The sequence below is a fragment of the Amblyraja radiata genome, chromosome 20, assembly GCF_010909765.2.
Source record: "Amblyraja radiata isolate CabotCenter1 chromosome 20, sAmbRad1.1.pri, whole genome shotgun sequence".
Lineage (NCBI taxonomy): Eukaryota > Metazoa > Chordata > Chondrichthyes > Rajiformes > Rajidae > Amblyraja > Amblyraja radiata.
The window spans coordinates 37306915-37330918 of NC_045975.1; the positions used below are offsets into that span (position 1 = coordinate 37306915).

General features: G+C 43.9%; 1 protein-coding gene across 2 annotated transcripts in view; it reads left to right on the top strand.

Moving 5' to 3' along the window:
• Positions 1-24004, top strand: part of LOC116984307 (prostatic acid phosphatase-like) — a 49559-nt gene that overhangs the window by 20080 nt on the left and 5475 nt on the right. For both annotated transcript variants that reach the window (XM_033038419.1, XM_033038420.1), the window contains exons 2-9: positions 496-591; positions 5524-5610; positions 10689-10841; positions 11249-11347; positions 19651-19746; positions 22543-22675; positions 23171-23262; positions 23605-23708. In XM_033038419.1, the coding sequence (XP_032894310.1) occupies positions 496-591; positions 5524-5610; positions 10689-10841; positions 11249-11347; positions 19651-19746; positions 22543-22675; positions 23171-23262; positions 23605-23708 (860 nt within the window). The remainder of the gene's footprint in view (positions 1-495; positions 592-5523; positions 5611-10688; positions 10842-11248; positions 11348-19650; positions 19747-22542; positions 22676-23170; positions 23263-23604; positions 23709-24004) is intronic.

Below are 24004 nucleotides of genomic sequence, written 5' to 3' on the forward strand. Positions count from 1 at the left end.
TCAGGTACATGGATAGTATAGGTTTGGAGGGATATGGACCAAGCGCAGGCAGGAGGGACTAGTGTAGCTGGGACATTGTTGGCTAGTGTGGGCAAGTTGGGCCGAAGGGCCTGTTTCCACAATGTATCACTCTATGACTATGACTCTGCCGGCCAGCCTTCAACATTCTTTGGACCTTTTCACTTCCAACTGTTGGTACGACATCAACCGTCTTGCCTTCTCCATTCTCCGCTCACTCAGCATCAGCACCAACATTGTCTTTAAACCCACCGACAAGGGAAGTACTGTTGTCGTCTGGCAGACTGACTTCAACCATGCTGAGGCTAGGTGCCAGCTCTCGGACACCTCCTCATGCCTATCCCCTGACCATGACCTTACAGATGGAGGTAGAAGTGCTGGACTGAAGGTGTATCATTCTGAATCTTCCTTTATAAAGTGACAAATAATAAAATCCCAATTTGTAATAGACCTTTGTGATGTTGGCTATTTTTGCAGGTTTATCGCCATGGTGACCGATCTCCTATCGTGGAATACCCAACAGATCCAAATACGGAGAAGGATTGGCCCCAAGGTTTTGGGCAGCTTACCCAGGTCCGTGATCTTTATTCTTGCTTTCCACCCTGTCTGATTTTCCTCATAAGCCAATGGACGTAGACATTTGGCCACACGCACCTGTTTTGTTATTCAATTTGAGGGTGATCATTTCCCTTGGTATTAACTTCTTGTACAAATCCCACTATTCTTCTCTAGATACCGTGCTCTAATGACTACTATCCAAAGGCTCTGATATCCACCATCATGAAGTGCTTTGATGGACGTGATCAACTTCTCAGACAGTCTTGATATATGGCAGTTTGCCTACCATCATTACAAGTCCATGGCATATGCCAACTCCCTGTCCCTACACTCATCTCTGTAACATCTAAATAACAATAACCCCCACATCACTCCTATTTGTTGACTATATCTCCACCTTCATCACCATAATCCTATCCAAACTTAACTTCAAACTGAGGAGTCAGCATCACTCTTCTGCCACAGGATGCTTGACTTCCCGACCCTTAGACCGCAATCCGTGAGGATACATCCTCCACAATAATTGTTCATAATATGGATGTATTACACTCTGCTGCCTCGTCTAAACCATCGACAGAGCTTGTGAACAGCTGGCCTGACAGCATTCGAGTTGTCCCTGCTTCTCAATCTGAAAATAAATTGTTTATTCCTACTGACCACCAACCAGTTCCAAGTCCCTGTCAGTACATTATTCACAATATCAATATAGTAAAACCTCGCTATAAAGGACCGTATGGGGAGGACTGGTGTCCATTATTGCCCATTATCCACTATAACCATGTAAGGTATTATTGTATGTAGTTGAAACAAAGAACTACATAAAATACACAAAAGGACACAAAGTGCTGGAGTAACTCAGCGGCTCGGGATCACTGGAGAACATGGATAGGTGATATTGGGACCTTTCTTCAGGCTGATTTAGTTTGCTGCATTATTCCAGCACTTTGTGTCGTTTCACCTTAAAGCTGCGCGCACCAGAAATCTGGGAGAAGCTGAGTAGACAGAGGGACAATAGGACATGGCAGCGACCAGCGGCAGCGGGCAAGTGACAAAGCAACGGCCAACAGGAAGAAGCAGTAGCAGGTGGAGGGGAGGGAGCCCCAAGGTGACTGAGCATGACCTGTCGGTGAAAGCGTTGTTGGCCGGGGGCTACAACGTAACCCGCAACCACAGCCGTGTCAGCTGTACCGGGAGATGGGTGAACAAGGGGTCACTGGTGCACCTTGCAATTCAAGGGTGGCGTCGAAATCCAGAGCTCCAAGTGGTTGGGGAGATTGTTCGCTACAATATAACCAAAATTGATCATAAAGGGTTCCATTAAAATGAGGGGTTACTGTACATCATTCACAATAGCAGGCCCTTTACATTGAACTCCTTCGGTGGCACCTCTTCAAAGAGTTGCAACAGTCTCAATATACCACATCCATTGGATTCTCCTTGTCGATCAGGTGGTTCACAATCTGAAACTCTAGTAGATTTGTCAAATATAATTTCCATTTCGTATTTCTATAATGACTTTGCCCAAACCTATTATTACCACATAAGTGCCCTGTTACTACTTGGTAGATTGTAGAATTTTTCCTACGAGCAATGTCAGGCTAACTAGTCTGTATGTATTTTTTCCCTCCTTTCTTCAATGATTGGGACATATTTGCAACTCTCCAGTCTGTGAGAGCTGTTTGAGATTCTATAGACATTTAGCAAGATGACAATCTGGGCATCCACTATATCTTGTCAAACCTCGAGATGCAGCAAGGTCTAAACCATATAACCATATAACCATATAACCATATAACAATTACAGCACGGAAACAGGCCATCTCGGCCCTACAAGTCCGTGCCGAACAACTTTTTTCCCTTAGTCTCACCTGCCTGCACTCATACCATAACCCTCCATTCCCTTCTCATCCATATGCCTATCCAATTTATTTTTAAATGATACCAACGAACCTGCCGCCACCACTTCCACTGGAAGCTCATTCCACACCGCTACCACTCTCTGAGTAAAGAAGTTCCCCCTCATGTTACCCCTAAACTTCTGTCCCTTAATTCTGAAGTCATGTCCTCTTGTTTGAATCTTCCCTATTCTCAAAGGGAAAAGCTTGATCACATCAACTCTGTCTATCCCTCTCATCATTTTAAAGACCTCTATCAAGTCCACCCTTAACCTTCTGCGCTCCAGAGAATAAAGACCTAACTTATTCAACCTATCTCTGTAACTTAGTTGTTGAAACCCAGGCAACATTCTAGTAAATCTCCTCTGTACTCTCTCTATTTTGTTGACATCCTTCCTATAATTGGGCGACCAAAATTGTACACCATACTCCAGATTTGGTCTCACCAATGCCTTGTACAATTTTAACATTACATCCCAGCTTCTATACTCAATGCTCTGATTTATAAAGGCTAGCATACCAAAAGCTTTCTTTACCACCCTATCTGTATGAGATTCCACCTTCAAGGAACTATGCACGGTTATTCCCAGATCCCTCTGTTCAACTGTATTCTTCAATTCCCTACCATTTATCATGTACGTCCTATTTTGATTTGTCCTGCCAAGGTGTAACACCTCACATTTATCAGCATTAAACTCCATTTGCCATCTTTCAGCCCATTTTTCCAAATGGCCTAAATCACTCTGTAGACTTTGGAAATCCTCTTCATTATCCACAACACCCCCTATCTTGGTATCATCTGCATACTTACTAATCCAATTTACCACCCCTTCATCCAGATCATTGATGTACATGACAAACAACAAAGGACCCAACACAGATCCCTGAGGCACCCCACTAGTCACCTGCCTCCAACCCGACAAACAGCCATCCACCATTACCCTCTGGCTTCTCCCATTCAGCCACTGCTGAATCCATCTTGCTATTCCTGCATTTATACCCAACAGTTTAACCTTCTTAACCAACCTTCCATGAGGAACCTTGTCAAAGGCCTTACTAAAGTCCATATAGACAACATCCACTGCTTTACCCTCGTCAATTTCCCTAGTAACCTCTTCAAAAAATTCAAGAAGATTAGTCAAACATGACCTTCCAGGCACAAATCCATGTTGACTGTTCCTAATCAGACCCTGTTTATCCAGATGCTTATATATATTATCTCTAAGTATCTTTTCCATTAAATTGCCCACCACTGAAGTCAAACTAACAGGTCTATAATTGCTAGGTTTACTCTTAGAACCCTTTTTAAACAATGGAACAACATGCGCAGTACGCCAATCCTCGTGGACTATTCCCGTTTCTAATGACATTTGAAATATTTCTGTCATAGCCCCGGCTATTTCTACACTAACTTCCCTCAATGTCCTAGGGAATATCCTGTCAGGACCTGGAGACTTATCCACTTTTATATTTTTCAAAAGTGTCAGTACTTCTTTTACTTTGAAACTCATAGTATCCATAACTACTCTACTCGTTTCCCTTACCTCACATAATTCAATATCCTTCTCCTTGGTGAATACCGAAGAAAAGAAATTGTTCAATATCTCCCCCATCTCTTTTGGCTCTGCAGATAGCTGCCCACTCTGTTTCTCCAATGGACCAATTTTATCCCTCGTTATCCTTTTGCTATTAATATAGCTGTAGAAACCCTTTGGATTTACTTTCACCTTACTTGCCAAAGCAACCTCATATCTTCTTTTAGCTTTTCTAATTTCTTTCTTAAGATTCTTTTTACATTCCTAATACTCCACAAGCACCTCATTTACTTCATGCTGCCTATAATTATTGTAGATCTCCCTCTTTTTCCGAACAAGATGTCCAATTTCCCTTGAAAACCAGGGCTCTTTCCAATTTTTACTGTTTCCTTTCAACCGAACAGGAACATAAAGATTCTGTACTCTTAAAATTTCCCCTTTAAATGTCCACCATTTCTCTTCTACATCTTTCCCATAAAACAAAATGTCCCAGTCCACTCCTTTTAAATCATCTCGCATCTCATCAAAGTTAGCCTTTCTCCAATCAAAAATCTCAACCCTAGGTCCAGTTCTGACCTTCTCCATAATTATATTGAAACTAATGGTATTGTGATCACTGGACCCGAAGTGCTCCCCAACGCATACCTCCGCCACCTGTCCCGTCTCATTTCCTAACAGGAGGTCCAGCACTGCCCCTCCTCTAGTAGGTACCTCTATGTATTGCTGCAAAAAACTATCCTGCACACATTTTACAAACTCCAAATATCCAGCCCATTTACAGAATGTGTTTCCCAGTCTATGTGTGGAAAGTTGAAATCTCCCACAATCACTACCTTGTGCTTACTACTAATATCTGCTATCTCCTTACATATTTGCTCTTCCAATTCTCGTTCCCCATTTGGCGGTCTATAATACACCCCTATAAGTGTTGCTACACCTTTCCCACTTCTAAAGGGTCACCGGGTGGAGATATAAATCCAATATCGATCCAGTAATGTGTTGGGTTCCATTTAGGTTTTTAACACTGACAGGTGTTCAACGGGACCGCACCCTTATGTTGGTTATGAGTTACATAGAAACATAGAAATTAGGTGCAGGAGTAGGCCATTCGGCCCTTCGAGCCTGCACCGCCATTCAATATGATCATGGCTGATCATCCAACTCAGTATCCCGTACCTGCCTTCTCTCCATACCTTCTGATCCCCTTAGCCACAAGGGCCACATCTAACTCCCTCTTAAATATAGCCAATGAACTGGCCTCGACTACCCTCTGTGGCAGAGAGTTCCAGAGATTCACCACTCTCTGTGTGAAAAAAGTTCTTCTCATCTCAGTTTTAAAGGATTTCCCCCTTATCCTTAAGCTGTGACCCCTTGTCCTGGACTTCCCCAACATCGGGAGCAATCTACCTGCATCTAGCCTGTCCAACCCCTTAAGAATTTTATAAGTTTCTTGTATGAGTTCTTTTTGTTGATCTTTCTTCTCCAGTAATGATTGGAATTTCTACTTCTGTCTGTAGATTGGGATGAGACAGCACTATGCACTGGGCCAGTATCTGCGAAATCGTTACAGTCGCTTTCTCAACTCCTCTTATGACCGACAAGAGGTGAGCTGTTATGTATAAGGCATATTGAGATTCCAAATCTCCTTGGATACCATTGACTGATGGAGACCAAAAACACTATCTGATTTACAGACTGTCTTGTACTGCCATATTGAATTTGAAGCCTGCTCTTGCAGGGAAGTGTGGCAAGAACAGAGGAAGGATGGAGACTAAAACAACCTGTCAGATAGAGAACACTACATTTCATGAAAATTTGAAATAAAAGAATGTCGGAAATACCTAACAGGTCAGGCAACTGTCGAGAAACTAAAATAGAGTTAATGTTACAGGTTAACGACTATTCATCAGAACTGGCCAACTGTGCCACAAGCTGGGAAGGCTGGCCGTATAAAACCAAGGATCATCTACACTATCCCAGTGACTCCCATTGGAAGTACATGGAACTGTATTGGTCCTCCAGCTAGGTACATCGCAGCTCTTGGGCATTCAACAATGAATCCAACAATTTCAGATAACGAGCCTATCCAGATTGTCAGAACTTGCCAGTTCTGATTAAAGCTGATCAAGCTGTTTTAAAAAATTCCCTCCATAGATAGTAAATGACCAAGGTATTTCAACATTCTTTTATTTCAGATTTCCAGTATTTTATACCTCATAGATTCTGAAATATTTTGTGTTTATTTCCTTTTTTCCCCCCTTCCTGTCCCTTTGTTGGCACTCCTCTAGACAGATTAGATGCATTAGATTTACTCTCTCTCAGCCAGTCAGTTTCTCTTGGCCACTACCATTGTCATAGACTTTCCCTTTTGTTCTATCCTTCTTCTCTGCAACTTGAAACAACCTTTTATAACTGTTTTTAGTTGTGTCAACAGTTCGCTAATCTTTGTTTCCTTCTCAAGAAAAGCACAAAGTGCTGGAGGAACTCAGTGGGCCAGGCAGCATCGGTGGAGGGAATGGACAGACAACATTTTGGGTCAGGCCCTTTGTTCTGACTGATTCAAGCTTTTCCGTCCTGACCGCAATGTCGTATATCCTTTCCCGTTACAGATGCTACAAAACCTATTGAGTTCCTCCAGCACTTTGTATTTGTTCAAGGTTTCAACATCTGCAATGTATTGTGTCTCTCTTTGTTTCTTTCCCCACAGATGCTATCTGATTCTCTGAGTATTTTCAATATTTTCAGACACAAAGCTGTACACCTCAGAAATTAGTCCTTTGCCCCAACTCATTTAATAATCCCACGCATTAGGCCTCAAACCCTCTTTTTTCGTAATCATTACCTTTCCAAATGCCTTTTAAATGTAATTGTATCTGCCTCTGGCACCACATTCCAAATATTCATCACCCTCTGAGTGGAAAATCTACCCCTCAGTTCTCCTTTAAATTTCTCCCCTTTTGCCTTAAACCTATGCCCTCTAGTTTTAGACTCCCTTATCACGGGGAAATAAACATTTACTCTCTACCCAATCTTTGCCCTTTATAATCTTTTAAACCATATAAGCACTCCTCAGCCTCCTGGATTCGATTGGAGATAATTCCAGCCGATCCAACCGCTCCTTGTATTTGAAGCACTCTATTACAGGCAACATCCTGGTGAATTTTGTCTCCACTCCAGAGATGATAGCCCTAGACGTCCTGCTTTTCAACTTTCTACCTAACTCCCAAAATTACCTTTGCAGAACCCCATCTCTCTTACCAATGCCGTTAGCACTAACATCTTCTGGCTGCTTACCCTCCCCTTTCAGAATGTTCTGAACCCACTCCGAGACATCTGAGCTTGGCACAAGGGAGGCATCATACCTTCTGGAGTCTAGCTCTAGTCATTCCCTCTGACAGTCGAGTCGCTTATCACCACTGCTTGTCTCGACTTCGTCTTTCTGCACAGTGGAGTCGGTCATGGTGGCACGATGCTGCCTGACCCGCTGTTCATCCAGCTGATTTCCTTTTTCATTTAGCATGGTGCCACTAACATGGCTGCTGCTGGTTTTCACTGAGAGGCCTCCCCTGCCCAAACGGTATCCACAGTGTTGGATAACAGGTATACCTTCCTTCTCTTAAAAGGTATAACAGGTATACCTGTTAGAGAAGGAATAGCCACAGGGAAATAATTCCTACACTAGCTGGCTGCCCCTTTGGTGGTCATTGATCTGAGCAGGGCCGGTGCTAGGAATTGCGGGGCCCAATTAGAAAACTGATGGCGGGGCCCCTACTCTAGAAAAGTAAAAATTTATGTATGTTTATATTTCGTGTAGTTTCGGGAATTTTAAGGCAAGCTGGTTGGTGATTGGATGCAACCCCCCTAGAGACAGCGTTTGATTGGCCGCCAAATAAATTTGTCAAATCTGTAACAAAAATCGCTGGTCGGTGCGAACTCAGTGGACTATCTGGTTGTATCTCCAAACTAATCTGGTTGTATCTCCAAACTAATCTGGTTGTATCTCCAAACTGATCTGGTTGTATCAACCAGACTATCTGGTGGTATCTCCAAACTAAACAGTATAACATGCAGGTACATTCATTTAAAATTAAATTCAGTGATTATTTCACATGATTTCTCACTGTGTAAAGCTCAATATCTGACCAATTTCTGTTTAACACGTTTGGTCTGCCGTGAGCATTTTTCGTTGCATCTCGTTGCATCTCCCCTTTTCCTAATCGGCTACAATTCAGATAATAGTCTACTTTCCTGTTTTTGCCACCAAAGTGGATAACCTCACATTTATCCACATTATACTGCATCTCCCATGCATTTGCCCACTCACCCAGCCTATCCAAGTCACCTTGCAGCCTCCTAGTTTAGAGGGGTTTAAACGGTTTAGAGATGTTTAGAGGGCTTCAGATGGGTTCAGGTGTGTTTACAATTGTTTAGAGGGGAATAGAGGGAAATAGGGGGGCTAGAGGGGGTTTAGACGTTTTCAGAGGGTCCCAGAGGGGTTTAGAGACGTTATAAGCCCCCCGTGAGAAATTGTAATTCTCTGAAATTGAAGATAGACATAAAGCTGGAGTAACTCAGCAGGACAGGCAGCGCAGCGACTCTGGAGAGAAGACCCTTCTTCAGACCGCACTGAACTCGCGTCGATGAGAGTACTTGTGATTGTCTGAAGAAGGGTCTCGACCAGAAACACAACCCTCTCCCCAGAGCCGCTGCCCGTCCCGCTGAGCCACCTTCAACTTCAGAGCCAAACAAAAAACACAGAGTGCTGGAGGAACTCAGCGGGCCAGGCGAATGCTTCACCCGCAGGGTTTCTCCAGCATTTTTGTCTACTGCAAAACGTCAACGATTCCGGGAATGCTGAGGGGACAGGGTGATAGAGAGGGAGTGGGAGAGCTAGAGAGAGACAATATGGGGAGCGGGAGAGAGAGCGCGAGAGAAAGAGGGAGGGAGGGAGGGAGTGAGCAAAAGACAGAGAGACACAACCAAAGATCCGCTATAAGATCTTTGGACACAACGTGGGTCGGTAGGTGAATGACTAACCTGCACACCAGGAAGAAGCCCCTTCTCGCGGTCCGGGGCCCTCACTCATGATGGTGAGTTAAATGAAATTCTCAACGTGTCATCGATCTACATTCCTCAGTAAATGTAATTGTGTTTTAAACAAGTATTAATGACGCCGCGTGAATTTTATTCAAAGGAACACGGCGTCATTAATACTTGTTCAAAACACTATAACATTTACTGAGGAATGCGGATAGATGCAGATTCATGACATTGCATAACAAGGTGTTAAGTACTTACCGTTAAGAAGTGCTAACAGCACTAGTTAACAAATCGTTTGTGTATGATGGCCGTGCAGCGGTTGTTATACATGTTCGTTTAAAAAAAATCCGGATGGCGAATTTAAAAAAATCTTTATTTAACAAAGAGAATTCGTATTTCCGTACGAAATACTGAACATTAGTGCGGGGCCCCGCTTAGGCGCGGGGCCCAATTTGGAGCAATCGGTCAAATCGGCTTAACGCCGGCCCTGGATCTGAGTGCATAGTGCAACCACCTCTGTATGACACTTTCTGCCTCCTATGTGCTTGTCAGTGAGTCCAAACCCACTCCATCCCATGCGGTTTCAGAGGAGCTGCAGTTGAACACTCTTCCTGCAAATGTACATAGTTATCAGGGACATGATCTCTCTCTGATATCCCACATTTCACAGGACGGGCATACCTCTCCACTGAATCTCATTGCTATCCCTCCACTAATCCTAGAAAAAGCCTTTACTTTTCTGTTAACCTTGCTTTACTGTCTTTGCTACTCAGCCTCACGTGCCTGCCAGTCTCTGCACTTTGACCCCCCCCCCCCCCCCCCCCCCGGTACTTTGACTTCAAACACAGCTGCTTTCAAAATGGCTGCTCCCAAAATGGCTGCATTCACTGGCTTGTCTCCTTTTTATCTGCTGCACATCCTCCCCAGTGCTGCTGGAATTAAGTTAACAATTAAAAACATCTCTTCTTTAAAAAAGGAGGTTGGGAACAATAAAGGGGAAGCATAATAATTCTGAAATATATTCCAGACATGGGAACTGCTACAAATATTTTAAAAACCCATCTGCACAGATCAAAACTGAAGGGACACATGGTGAGTGATAGTGATCTTTCAACAAAGAGCAACTCTGCTAATCCTGATTTTACTGTAGAGATACAGCATGGAAACGGGCCCTTCAGCCCACTGAGTGGGTGGCAACTAGTGATCACTCCGTAGTGATCAACACGACGACAATCCTCCGCTCCGGGGATAATTTATAATTTTTAGAAGCCAATTAGCCCACAAACCTGCACATCTTTGAAGTTTGGGTGAAACCGGAGCACCCAGAGAAAATCCACATGGTCACAGGGAGAACGTATATAATCTGTACAGACAAAGTCAGGATCGAACCCAGGTTCTTGGCGCTGTGCCGCCTCTTTTTGGCTCCACTTATCACACTCCAGCAGTTGTCTCCACTTTTTTGATGAAGGCCCTCCCACCTTAAATTCTACCTTTTCTCTCCACAGATGCTGCCTGACCTGCTGGGTGTTTTCCAATATGTTCTGATTATATTTCAGATATCCACTGTTTGCATTTCTTAAATGTTCTGCTCAGCTTGGTCTAAAGCCTCTACTGATTTGTATCTGTTTTCCCTTTGCTGTAGATTTATATTCGGAGCACAGATTTCGACCGGACTCTAATGAGTGCCGAATCTAATCTTGCCGGTTTGTACCCACCGCAAGGTCATCAGATCTTCCATCCTGGCCTGAACTGGCAACCGATTCCTGTGCATACAGTGCCAATGGACGATGACAAGGCAAGTGACAGAAGAGTGACAGCGAGAAGCAACTGTCCAGCACTGATTGTAGTAGGGGGAGCAGTGCAGAAATTAGGAGGCTGAGGAGGCTGAGGAGTCTGTCCTGTCTTGCCTGCCCTTCCTGCCCGCCCCGCCTTGCCCTTCCCGCCCGCCCCGCCCGCCCGCACCGCCCTGCCCGCCCCGCCCGGCCCGCCCCGCCCGGCCCGGCCCGCCCGGCCCGGCCCGCCCTGCCCGGCCCGTCCTGCCCGGCCCGTCCTGCCCGGCCCTTCCTGCCCGGCCCTTCCTGCCCTGCCCTTCCTGCCCTGCCCTTCCTGCCCTGCCCTGCCCTGCCCTGCCCTGCCTTGTCCTGTCTGTCCGTCCGTTCTGTCTTTTTGTCTCTGAAACTGAACAAAGTGGAATTGTTTCAGATGCTTCTCTTTCCACTGAAGAACTGCCCTCGCTACACAGAGTTGATCACAGAGACGGAAAATACAGATGAATACAAAAAGATTTTGATGGAAAACAAGGTACAAATCAAACAGCTTACACTGTATTTGACCTTTTAAAGATTTGGAGCCTATTTAACAATTCCAGCAGCATTGTGGGGTGGGAGATTGCAACCTTCACATGGTCTGCCCTGTTTTGACGAATGCATTCAACCTGGCGTGCACATTCAAATAGGATCAAATAGAACAAGTTGTCCTACAACCTCAGGCTGTGCACGTCATACGCAAGAAGAAGAAGCAGCATTGTGCAGAGTAAAATATTAGTTAACAGACTGGATCATATGTGCCTTGCCCAGACTGCGTGGTGACCATGGGAACACCTATCCTTTAGTGATCCCCTGCTCTAAAGGAGCCACAGGGCTTACTGTATTGGCCAACCCATCCACCCTCTACTTCCTTCGGAGACTGAAGACATTCAGCATTGCTCCAATGATTCTAGGTTTCAAGGTCAATTTATTGTCACATATACCAATTGAGGTAAAGTGAAATTCGATTTACAACACAGCCATACTAAAAAAAATCAACGGCACACAACTACATAAAATTTAATATAACCATCCACCACAGTGGATTCCCCACATTCCTCACTGTGATGGAAGGCAATAAAGTCTAATCTTCTTCCTCTTTATCAACTTCTTACCAACTTATACAGATGCACCATTGTAAGCTGGTAACAGGATAACAGCATTATTGTTATCTGCTTTTATGAAAAAGGTGGTGTCAGTAATAAATTGTTAAACTTCCTGTTGAATCACAGTAGATCAGCATGCCGCTTGTGTTGAAGGGCATTTAAAATTTCAAGTCAATGACCAGTTTCAAGTCAATGACCAGTTTTAATTCTGAATACAGTCTGTTATCAACCTGAAACATTAAATTGGTTTGCCACAGATGCTGTCTGACATCATAAGTTAATAAGTAATAAGAGCAGAATGAGGCTATTCGGTCCAACAAGTCTACACCGCCATTCAATCATGGCAGATCTATCTCTCAATCCCATTCTCTTTCTCCTTTCTCCTCATAACCCCTGACACCTGTACTAAACAAGGATCTATCTATCTCAGCTTTAAAAATATTAATTGACTTGGCCTCCACAGCAATTAATTCCACAGATTCACCATCTCTGACTAAATTCCTCCTCATCTCCTTCCTAAAGGAACGTCCTTTTATTTTGAGGCTATGGCCTCTGGTCCTAGACTCTCCCACTTGTGGAAACATCCTCTCCACATCCACTCTATCCAAGCCTTTCATTATTCGCTAAGTTTCAATGAGGTCCACCCCTTCATCCTTCTAAACTCCAGCGAGTACAGGCCCAGTGCCGCCAAACGCTCATCATATGTTAACCCACTCATTCCTGGGATTATTCTCGTTAGCCTCCTCGAGACACTCTCCAGTGCCAGCACATCCTTCCTCAGATATGGGGCCCAAAATTGCTTGCAATACTCCAAATGTGGTCTGACCAGCACCTTATAAAGCCTCAGCATTACATCCCTGTTTTTGTATTTTATTCGTCTTGAAATCAATGCCAGCATTGCGTTTGCCTTCCTTACTACTAATTCGACTTGCAAATTATCATTTTAGGAATTCTGCACCAGCACTCCCAAATCCCTCCGGCATAACTGCAGTCTGGTGTTTATTTCAGATTTCCAGCATCCACAATATATTTTATCAAAGGTGATTTGGTGCAATTGTAAATCAATTCATCAGAAGTTGAAGTGTGATTCCTCCAGGTTGTGATGAGTTTCATTCGGATTGATCGCAGGTTTGTGGAAGGGTTTAGTGTGACTGGAAATTAAGTTATGATAAACGTTAGAGAGCGTTCTATAAATTAGTTACTCAAAATGCACATGACTTTCTACCTAAAGCAAGTGCTTCATTATGACCTACGCTTAAGGCAAAATGAGTAGGTAACACTATTACACCAAGATAGAGAGTCGAGAGTGTTTAATTTTCATATGTGCCGAAACAGAACAATGAAATTCTTACTTGTAGCAGCATAACAGGTCAGTAAATACAGTACTCTATACATAACATAATAAAACAAACCCAAAAAAAAGTTCAATTTAAAAAAAAAAAAGCAAAACAAAACAAAAGTCTGAAGTCTGTGGTGCAACCAAGAAAGTTTGTAGTTTAGTTGGTGTTTGTAACGTTCTTGTACCTGGATGTCACGACTCCTATACCTGAGACTCCTATACCTTATTCCTGATGGCAGGAGTGAAATGAGGGCCCAGCAAGGGTGATGTGACCCTTGATGATATTAGCTGCCTTTTTGAGGCAGCGCCTCCTATGGATCCCTTCAATGGTGGGGAGGTCAGTACCCCTGATGGACCGAGCAGTGTTCACCACTTCTTATAATCTCCATCGTTTCTGGGCGTTCGAACCATGCCGTGATGCAACCATTCAATACCATACATTTGTAGAAATTCATGTTCGTCAAAATACCAAATCTCCTCAATATTCTAAGTAGAGGTGTTGATGGGCTGGGCTTTCTTCACGATTGCACCAATGTGCTGGGTCAGGGACAGATCTTCAGAGATCTGCACGCCCAGAAATACACTCTTGAAGTTGTTGATTCTCCCCCAATCAACCATCGATGAAGTCATTTTCATGGATTGTCTGCCTTCTGACGTCAACAATCGTCTCTTTCGGCTCACTGACATTGAGAGCAAGGTTGTTGTCTGGTACTATTCAATTAGATGATCCATTTCCCGATCAGATAATCGAATTGATCATTACCCGTAATTCATCCACCAACAATGGTGCCATCGGCGAATTTAAAATGGAGTTGGAACTGTATCTGGCTACATTGCCATGGGTATAGAGTGAGTAAAGCAGGGGACTGAACACACAGCCTTGTGGTGCCCTATTCTGATGGTTATCAAGGAGGAAGTGTTGTTGCAAATTCATACTGATTGCGGTCTGTCGATGAGGAAGTCAAGGATCCCATAGCGAAAGGATGTTCAGAGACGCAGTTCCCGCAGCTTGGTAACATGTTTCGAAGGGAAGATCATGTTGAATGCTGAGCTGTGGTCGATGAACACCAGACTGTCGTATATGTTTTTAATTTCCAAGTGGTCCGGTGCAGAGTGAAGAACCAGTGAGATCGCAATCCCCCATTGAACTATTGTGCCAGTAAGCAAAATATAGTGGATCCAGCTCTTGCTAAGATAACAGTTGATATGCACCATAACCAGACTCTCAAAGCACGTCATCACCAGAGATGCCAGTCGGTAGTCATTGAGGAACGTCACCTTGCTGTTCTGGGGAACTGGTATTATTGTTACCATTTTAAAGCAGGTGGGAACCTCAGACCTCAGGTTGAAGATGTTGGCAAAAACTCCAGCCGGTTGGTCCACACAGGTTTTTAAAACAACCAGGTATACCATCGGGTCCAGACGCTTTCTGAAGGACCTTCTTGCAGTGCCGGAGACCTGGGTTCGATCCCGACTACGGTTGCTGTCTGTAAGGAGTTTGTACGTTCTCCCCGTGACCTGCGTGAGTTTTCTCCGAGATGTTCGGTATCCTCCCACTCTCCAAAGACGTACAGGTATGTAGGTTAATGGCCTTGGTAAATATAAAAATTGTCCATAGTGTTTGTAGGATAGTGTTAATATGGGGGGGATCGCTGGTCGGCGTGGGCCGAGGGGCCTGTTTCCCCGCTGAAATGCGCCTAATGAAACTGACGGTTGAGTGGCCTGAAGGGAAACCTTTAGTTCAAAAAAGGGAAGATGGAAAGCATTGGAATGGGAGATGGAATCTTCAAGGTTGACTGGTGATCACTCCATGTTCAAAGGCGTGTGCAGTTGGAAACTTTTATGAAAAAAAACCCTGGATACCTGTGTAGCATTCCAGATTTAGGCAAAACCAGAATATGCCCACTAACTCCAGATCCACCCTTCCCTGGTGTTCAAAACCTTTCTGATCTTGGCATTCAATCCATGCAATGAATGTGCATTCTCACTTCCCAGGAAGAGATAACTCTAAAGCTCACAAACCCTGAAGGAACATATACTTGTTGCAATCTAATTAGTTGATCACATTTTTTGAGATGCCATTTCTTAATTACAAACTCTTCTGCTGGTGGAAAGAACATCATCATCATCATTTACCCTGTCATTCCTTCTCAGAACCTTAATGAGGTCACCCCTCATTCTTCTAAATTACGCGTATGTGACAATTCTTGTGCACTTCATGCTCGTGGGAAACCCATGTCCTATAATAAATCCTGTGAGTTTGCAGGGCATTGTTTCCAAGACCAGGCAGACTCACTGGACATTATAGGATATGAGTTTTCCCCGCAGTATGGGGATTAAAACCGCACACAGTCCAGATGTGGCCTCACCAGCACCTTCCACAGTTGTAGCAAAACTCCCTTTATTCTCACACTCCAAACTCTTGCAATAAGGGCAAAAATGTCTTATCCATTCAGAAATGTTTGTTGTATCTGCCATAACTTTGTGTAGCAGGCTCCCCCATCTCTTTACACCATCCTATTTTACTAGTTGCTCAACATTTCTATTCTTCCAACCAAAATATATAACCTTTCATTTTCCTGGTGTACATCCCATCTGCCTGTCTTGTGCCCATTCATGTGCTGTCTATCTCCTTTTGCAGACTGTGATCTCTCCACTGATGCCCCCTCCATTGTAGAGGGGAGCGGCATCTTATTCTCACAGACTGTTGTAGAATGATACATGGTGCAGAACAAAAGGAGCTATTTTGCTCACCAAGTTTGCACCACGTCTTTCAAAGAGCCAGTGGCTTAAGGTTAGTCTCTTTACCTATATCTATAGTTTTTTCCCCACATATTCTTCTATTTTCCTTTTGACCACTATTGAATCTGTGTCCACAACATTGTGTAATGTATTCTATACCTTCACATCTATTTTTTTTAAAGGTATTGGGGTCTGATTAACATGTTTGCATATGAGATGAAAGTTAGTTGTGTAGATAGTGAAGATGGCTGTCTTAAGTCTACAGCTGGATGGAGATCTAATGGGAATTTAGGTGATGTGTTGGCAAATGGTATTTATTCTTGACAAGTGTGAAGTGATGCATTTTAGGAAGTCAAATAAGGGTAGAGTAAACAAAATAAATAGATGGGCACTGAGGAGTATTGATTAACATCAAGACCTTGGGGTTCAACTCCATTGTTTTCTGAAAGAGGCAACATCGGTTGATGAGATGGTGAAGAAGGCTTATGGCTAAGGTGGTGGGGCATAGAATATAAATGTTGTAACGTTACAAAACACCGGTTAGATTGCACTTGGAATACTGTGTGCAGTTCTGGTCATGATCGTCTCGGAAGAGTGCAGCGGAGATTCACCAGGATGTTGCCTGGATTAGAAGATTTTAGCTGTGGAGGGAGATTGGGTAGGGTGGAGTTTTAGTTTCCCTGGAGTAAATGAGGCTGAGAAGTGTCCTATTCGAGGTGTATAAAGCTATGAGAGGTATAGATAGGTATTCTGATTCATAGTCAGAATCTTTTCCCCATTGTATGGTTATCAAAAACAAAAGGGCACAGGCTTACGGTTAGTTTCAAAGGGGATTTGATATGAAAGTGCGGTGAAATCACTATTGTTAAGAGACATTTAGACTGCCACTTGAACCGTGAAGGCACAGCAGGATATGAACCTAATGTGGGCAAATGGGATTGGTGTCAATGGGCATAAAAGGTTGGCATGAATGTGGTGGGCCAAAGGGCCTGTTTCTGTGCTGTGCAACTTTGACTATGCCTTCAGCCACTGGGAGCAGCTCCTCTACAATAACTCATATGAGCCCTTCATAATTTTCAATGCTTCCTTGCACCTAGCATCCTCTCAGCACTACCTCAAAAAGGAGAACACTACCAATTTATCAATGTAGCTGAAAGCCCTCATCCTTGTAATCATTCTAGTGCATTGTTAAAATGTGGTGCCCAGAACTGGACACAGTATTCCAAATAGAACAGTTATAACAAATAGAACACGCATGAACACCTCTGCGCTGCTGAAAAAGGTCCAGCAGAGACTGCACTTCCTGAGGGTGCTCAGGAAGAATAACATCACTCAGAGACTGCTGCTGTCCTTTTATCGGTGCTCCATTGAGAGCATCCTAACATACTGTGTATGCGTATGGTACACCAGCTGCACAGCGGCTCAGAGGAAAGCGCTCCAGAGGGCCATTGACAACGCCCAGAGGATTGTCGGCTGCCCTCTCCTTACCTTGGAGGACTTACACAGTTCCCGCTGCATCAAAAAATCCCAGAGTATTATAAAGGACATTTCCCACCCCGGACACTCCCTGTTTGAACTGTTGCCGTCAGGCAGACGGTACAGATCTACAAGGACAAGGACAAACAGACTTAAAAACATTTTTTACCCCACTGCTATAAAGGCACTAAATGTAGCGGCCAAGGAACGCAGGGGCGATACATACTAAGGGACTGTGGTACACTGTGAAATCCACAGAAGGATGTAGGGCTGGGTGTTTATGCGTGCTATTTTCATGATATTTATTTTAGTTGTTTATCTTTTTTTAATATTTTACCTTGTATGTATCGTTAGCTTTTAGAAATGTTTGAATGGTGCACTGACTGGCTGACATTTTTAAATTTCGTTGTACATGGTTCATGTTACAATGACAATAAAGAAACTATTCTATTCTAAAAGTTTAGTATAACCTGCCTTTTATTGACCCATCTATTAAGCCGAGGATTCCATTGGTGTGAATTCTTTTTTTTTTAATCTTATTTTGCCACCTTTGTAGATCTGTGCCCTTTTCTGAGTATTTTAAAATTCTGCCAAAGATCTTTTCATTCATCCTGCAAGAAATATAACATCCAAACATTTTTTAAATTGAATTTCATCTTTTCCATATCTGACCATTACTTTTCTCTTTCTATGTCCTCTTGGTCAATTCATATTTTCCTTTACAGTTCTCATGCCATCTGGATATTTTAAGTATGCTCTATACCATCTGAAGGCCAAGTGAAGGCATTAAAACTAAAGATTAAAAACATCTCTGTCTTAGAAAAATAGTCCCCAATCAATAACCCGTGCCTGCCTTCTCCCCATATCCCTTGATTCCACCAGCCCCAAGTTCAAGTTCAAGTGAGTTTATTGTCATGTGTCCCTGTATAGGACAATGAAATTCTTGCTTTGCTTCAGCACACAGAACATAGTAGGCATTTACTACAAAGCAGATAAGTGTGTCCATATACATAATATCTAACTCTCTCTTAAATCCATCCAGTGATTTGGCCTCCACTGCCCTCTGGCAGGGAATTCCACAAATTCACAACTTTCTTGGTACTGAACCTTGCTGAATACCACTGTATGCAGGTACATGTATCCAGCCTAAAAGGCAGCTACAGACCCAGATCTGTCCCAGACCTGAACTAATGTTGGAACTCTTCTGCCAATAACCCTGTTATCCCCAGGGCTCCAGTTTTACTAACAAACTTAATTCTTGATACTGTATCAGATGTCCTTTGGAAAATCCTTCTATATATGCTCTAAACAAATCCTTGCTGCCTTTCCTTTCTATCCATGGTTGCCCAAAGAGCAGTAAGTTTCTCCGAATTTGTTCCTTATATCATCGACATTAAGCTAATTGTCAGGTTTATCTTTCTCCCCTTCTGGTCCAGAAATGTACCCCTTCCTGTATTTTTAAATTGGCTTTAGAAATCTCCCTAATGCTGTTCAAAAGAAAGGTTGCTAGCATTAATTTCAAAACAGGTTTCCTCAAGTAGTGTTACTGTTTCTAGAACTACAGGTGTTAATGTCCTGGTCGCAGGGCCTTTCCTCAAACTCCTGATCCTCGCACTACAATTCAGGCCAGCTACCCAGGACCTTTGGCATGGAAGGGTTTTGGAGAGCATCCTAGAGTGCATACAGGGCTCAGCTTCCTTTTGTAAAGGGGGCACACACCAGGAAGTTTCCAGGGAGCTGCCTGTATGACTATTGGGAGTCCTGCACTCTGCGGTGTTGAGTCTAGTATGTGACATTTATCAGCAGAGGTAGCCTGGAAAGTTCCCGAGGCAAACATCTAGATTTTGAGCACTGGTTACCTCTTGAGGTTGTACACAGTGGTTCAGCAAAGTCTTTCGAAGTTCTTTGCCTAACCTTGCCGATCCTTAGATCGGGTTACTGGTTCCTTCGCAGGAACAGTCAGGGGAATGTCAGGATTAAACCTAAGATTTGGAATGAATTCCGAGCTATTTGTTGGGGATGACAGAACCTGGATCAGTGAATCCAAGAGTGATGCAACAATGATCCACACTTTGTGTCTTTTGTCAATGAACTGACGCTCCTGATATAACATTTGTTTATTTCTTATCTCTCTAGGACTTTCTGGACATGCTGTCTAAAGTCGCTGGGGTTCCCAGAGAGCAGTTATCGCTGAATTATGTTTGGTCAATTTACGACACCCTGTTCTGTGAGGTGAGTGCCATGGACCTGTGACAAAGAGCAGTTTTATGTAGCAACCCAAACTGGAACCTGTACACAACGAACAGGAGTACGATCATTTGCTTGCATCTGCATACTCTCCCATCCCCTCCAGAGCTTCTGCTTTGGTTCTCAATCTTTAGATTTGGTTTTTAAATGAGATTGTAGTTACTTGCAAATTCAAAATGCAAAAGACACACCAGAGAGTAAAGAGGAGATTGGAAAATTCAATGTGAAGGAAGGAATTGCAGATGCTGGTCTAAACCGATGATAGACACAAAAAGCTGGAGCAACTCAGCGAGACGGGCAGCATCTTTGGAGAGAAGGAATAGGTGAAGTTTCAGAAGTCCGAAGAAGGGTCTCGACCCGAAACGTCACCCATTACTTCTCTCCAGAGATGCTGCCTGTTCCGCTGAGTTACTCCAGCTTTTTGTGTCTATCTTGGAAAATTCACTAATGGGTTGTAGACTACCCGTGCAGAATATGTTGTCCTTCTAGCTTGTGTTGGGCTTCACCCTGGTGTAGATTGGCCATGATCTTATTGAATGTGGGGCAGGTTTGAGGGGCGTAGCTTTAGGTGAGGTGTAAGCAATTTGAAGTGAATCTGATGAAGATTTTCACCCAGAGTGTATTAGCAAAGATCCTATAGCGGAGCAAGATAGACCACTCCTGCTAAATGCAATGGGCTGACGTGTAGTACGCAACGGAGTGGAACGTGGGCCTTTTTTTCCATCCATTTCAGTAACCCGACCCGACTTTGGGTATCCCCCTCGCAGTGTAATCTACTTTGCGGGGGGACAGTTTGTGTTAATAAATTATTTTTACCAAAGAACTTTTATTTTTACGAGGATGTTTCCGTAACCGGCTTCCGTCTCCGCACTAGTATCTTTGCTCCGCTATGGGATCTTTGGTGTGGAGACGGAAGCCGGTTACGGAAATGGGGCCGAAAATTACCCATGAATCTGCCCATGACCGTACTACGTCTTTTTCGTCAAGGGGACTATCTTGCTTGCTATAGGATCTTTGGTTATTCGCACTCTGGAACACACTGCCTGAGGGGGTGGTGGAGCATGTAGGAAGCATCTACATGAGCACTTGAATTGCCAAAGCATTTTAGGCTAAAGGCTGGTAAATGGGCTACATAGGTTTTTGATGGTTGCCATGGTTGAAACAAGGGCCTGTTACTGCATTGTCTGATGCTATTAATGAGGCTTTAACGAAGTGGCAGCATTGGACAACAAGTGGATGAGAAAGGAAGTCAGGGAGTCTCAATTCTTAATCATTTCTCTCTCTGCCTACCACAGCTTCAGAGACCAAGATTCAATCTTTACATCTGGTGCTGTTGGGATGGAGTTGACATGTTCTCCCAGTAGGTTTTCTTCATGGGCTTCCAGTTCCCATCCACAGACCAAAGATGTGTGGGTTGCTCGGTTAATTGACCCTGGTATGTAGGCCTGCAGTAGAATTTAGAGGGAGTATATGGGAATGTTTGGAGAATAGGTTATAGAAGCAATTAGTTTAATAAAGGGAAGACAAAAATGCTGGAGAAACTCAGCGGGTGAGGCAGTATCTCTGGAAAGAAGGAATGGGTGACGTTTCGGGTCGAGACCCTTCTTCAGACAATTTCAGAAGTCTGAAGAAGGGCCTCGACCCAAACGATTGCCTATTTCCTTCGCTCCATAGATGCTGCCTCACCCGCTGAGTTTCTCCAGCATTTTTGTCTGCCTTCGATTTTCCAGCATCTGGAGTTCCTTCTTAAACAAAAAGATTAATAAAGGGGATGACTCGGTGAGCCGGGCTGGGCCTGATGCGTGGAAATGTCTCTTTCTGTGCAGAGGAATATGGATTTTTCTGATCTGGTCATTAAAGTGAGGCTTTTCTAAAACATGCCATGATTACTGTAACCGCTACAGAGAGAAACCCAAACATTGCTTTTAGGTTGCTGGTGCCTTCCGCTATGAAGCCTGATGAAAAAAATGTGTTCAATTCATCTGCTTTTTCTTTATTCCCCATTGCTACTTCACCAGTGCCATTTTCCAGAGTCCAATGTCCACTCCTGCCTAAGCTATAAGCTGACCAACATTTCTCTGTTTACTGTGTGCATTCAAATATAGCACCGTTTATTCAGAATTCACCACCTCAAATTAGATCCATTTTGCTTGACCTTAGACTCTTATCCCTTTTCAAACTTTCTGTCCTATTACGTTTCCTGGACACTTCAGCAACCTCTCCTGCGCTTAAGAGGTTATGGGGAGAAGGCAGGAGAATGGGGTTAGGAGGGAGAGATAGATCAACCACGATTGAATGGCGGAATAGACTTGATGGGCCGAATGGCATAATTCTACTATCACATGATCATGTGAACTTCATCCATACATTTCCAATTTGTTGAACCCCCCCACTAGTTAGTGTAAAGCTGGATCGATGGTCTTAGTTATGCAGTTTGCCAGGACCCTGGTCCCAGCAATATTCAGGGGGAGTCCGTCTCATCGGAACAGCTCCCTCGTTCCCCCAATACCGATGCCAATGTTCCTTGAATTTAAACCCACCTCCCACCAATCTTTAAGCCATGCGTTCAACTCTTTAATCCTCTCATGGCTCAGGCAGAAATCCAGAGTTATTACCTTTTTGGTTCTGCTTTTTAATTTAGTCCCTAGCTGCTCAAGCTCCCTCAGCAGAACTTCTTTCCTTGTTCTAACCTGCATCATTGGCACCCATATGACAAGGGCAAGTGATGTTGTGTTCTGAGCACAGGGCAACGTAACCTCAACATCCGCCTTACCTTGGCAGCAACTTCACAACAAGACTGTGCCTTCCTGGGTGACACCATCTGTCATGGAGCGCATGAAAACACTGAGGGAGTTTTACATCCTGGCCCACTATGGATTGTACAAGCAACGGGAGAAGTCACAGCTCCAGGGGGGTGAGTGCTCTTGGGGTTTAAACTGAGGCAAAGGGAAAAGAGGGGAGGACAAAACGATGCAAGCAAACTGCGGGTTGGTCTGGTAACGGGCTGACCTGTCTGCAGACGGTGTGGTTTTGAGCGGACCCATCTGTGGACCATGTGGTCTCTAGCCGTCTCGTCTGGTCTTAGGCGGGCGGACCCAGTCTGGTCTGGGGGCCAACTCATCTGATGACAGTCCAGTCTCGGCCCGACGCGTCTAAGGACGATCTGGTTCCGGGCTGAGTGGTCTATGGATGGTATGGTCTCTATCCGTCACGTCTGGTCGCGGGCCGACCCATCTGTGGATGGTCTGGTCTCTCGTTGACCTTCCCCACATTGACCCACTCTAGGGTCATGGTTACGACCTTGTACTTAATGCTTGTGTATTAAACAGTCTGTGATATGACTGAACTTTGGTCAGCTCCTCGATTGACTGAATGGTACTTTTCCCATTTGCCTTTTGTTTTGTTGTAGGTATGCTTGTGAAAAAGATTCTCCAAAATATTGAACAATCGTTGAATGTGTCCTCTCCCACACCAAAACCTAAACTGATCATGTACTCAGCGGTGAGTCCAATTGGTGGTTAAAGCTGCAGTGTTTAGTCTGCCTCAGTTCCTCATATACAGATGATCACCATTGATAGATATACCATGATTGACGCTGTTAAGTACACTTTGCACTGTAGTGAGGATTAGGAGAGTTCTGCAAAGCCAAGATGCCCATGTTGAGGCTGTCACCTGGTATTGTGGCCCATTGTGGTTTCACAGCCATGTCGATGAACATACGATATATATTAAATAGGAGACTTCTTATGTACAAGACAGTGGTTTGTGTAGGTGTTATTGTTGTTTATGCCTGTTTGTGTAAAATACACTAAATAACTATTAACAATATTAATCTGTTCCCAGCATGACACGACAATTGTAGCCCTTCAAATGGCTCTCAATGTTTACAGCCTTGCTCCCCCATACGCTTCCTGCCACATATTCGAGCTGTATCTGGAGGACAATGGGTAGGTCCTGTTTTGGAAACACATTGATTGTTCATTGATGCTTCAAGTTTGGGGTCTAAGCTGTCCACTGACAGTAGGGAACGGTGTGAGCTCTGGGGCAGGATTTGTGTGCACTGGGACTCTGCCTAGCCATCCCATCCTGGTGCAGCCCAAGATGCCAATGAAGCAGAAAGGCAGAAAATGCAAGGAATGCTTAGCAAGTCCGGCAGAATTTGTGGAGAGAGAAACAGTTTAGTTTTGTGCAGTTTTGTTTCTTGTCACATGTACCAAGGTACAGTGAACAGTTTTTTTTTGCG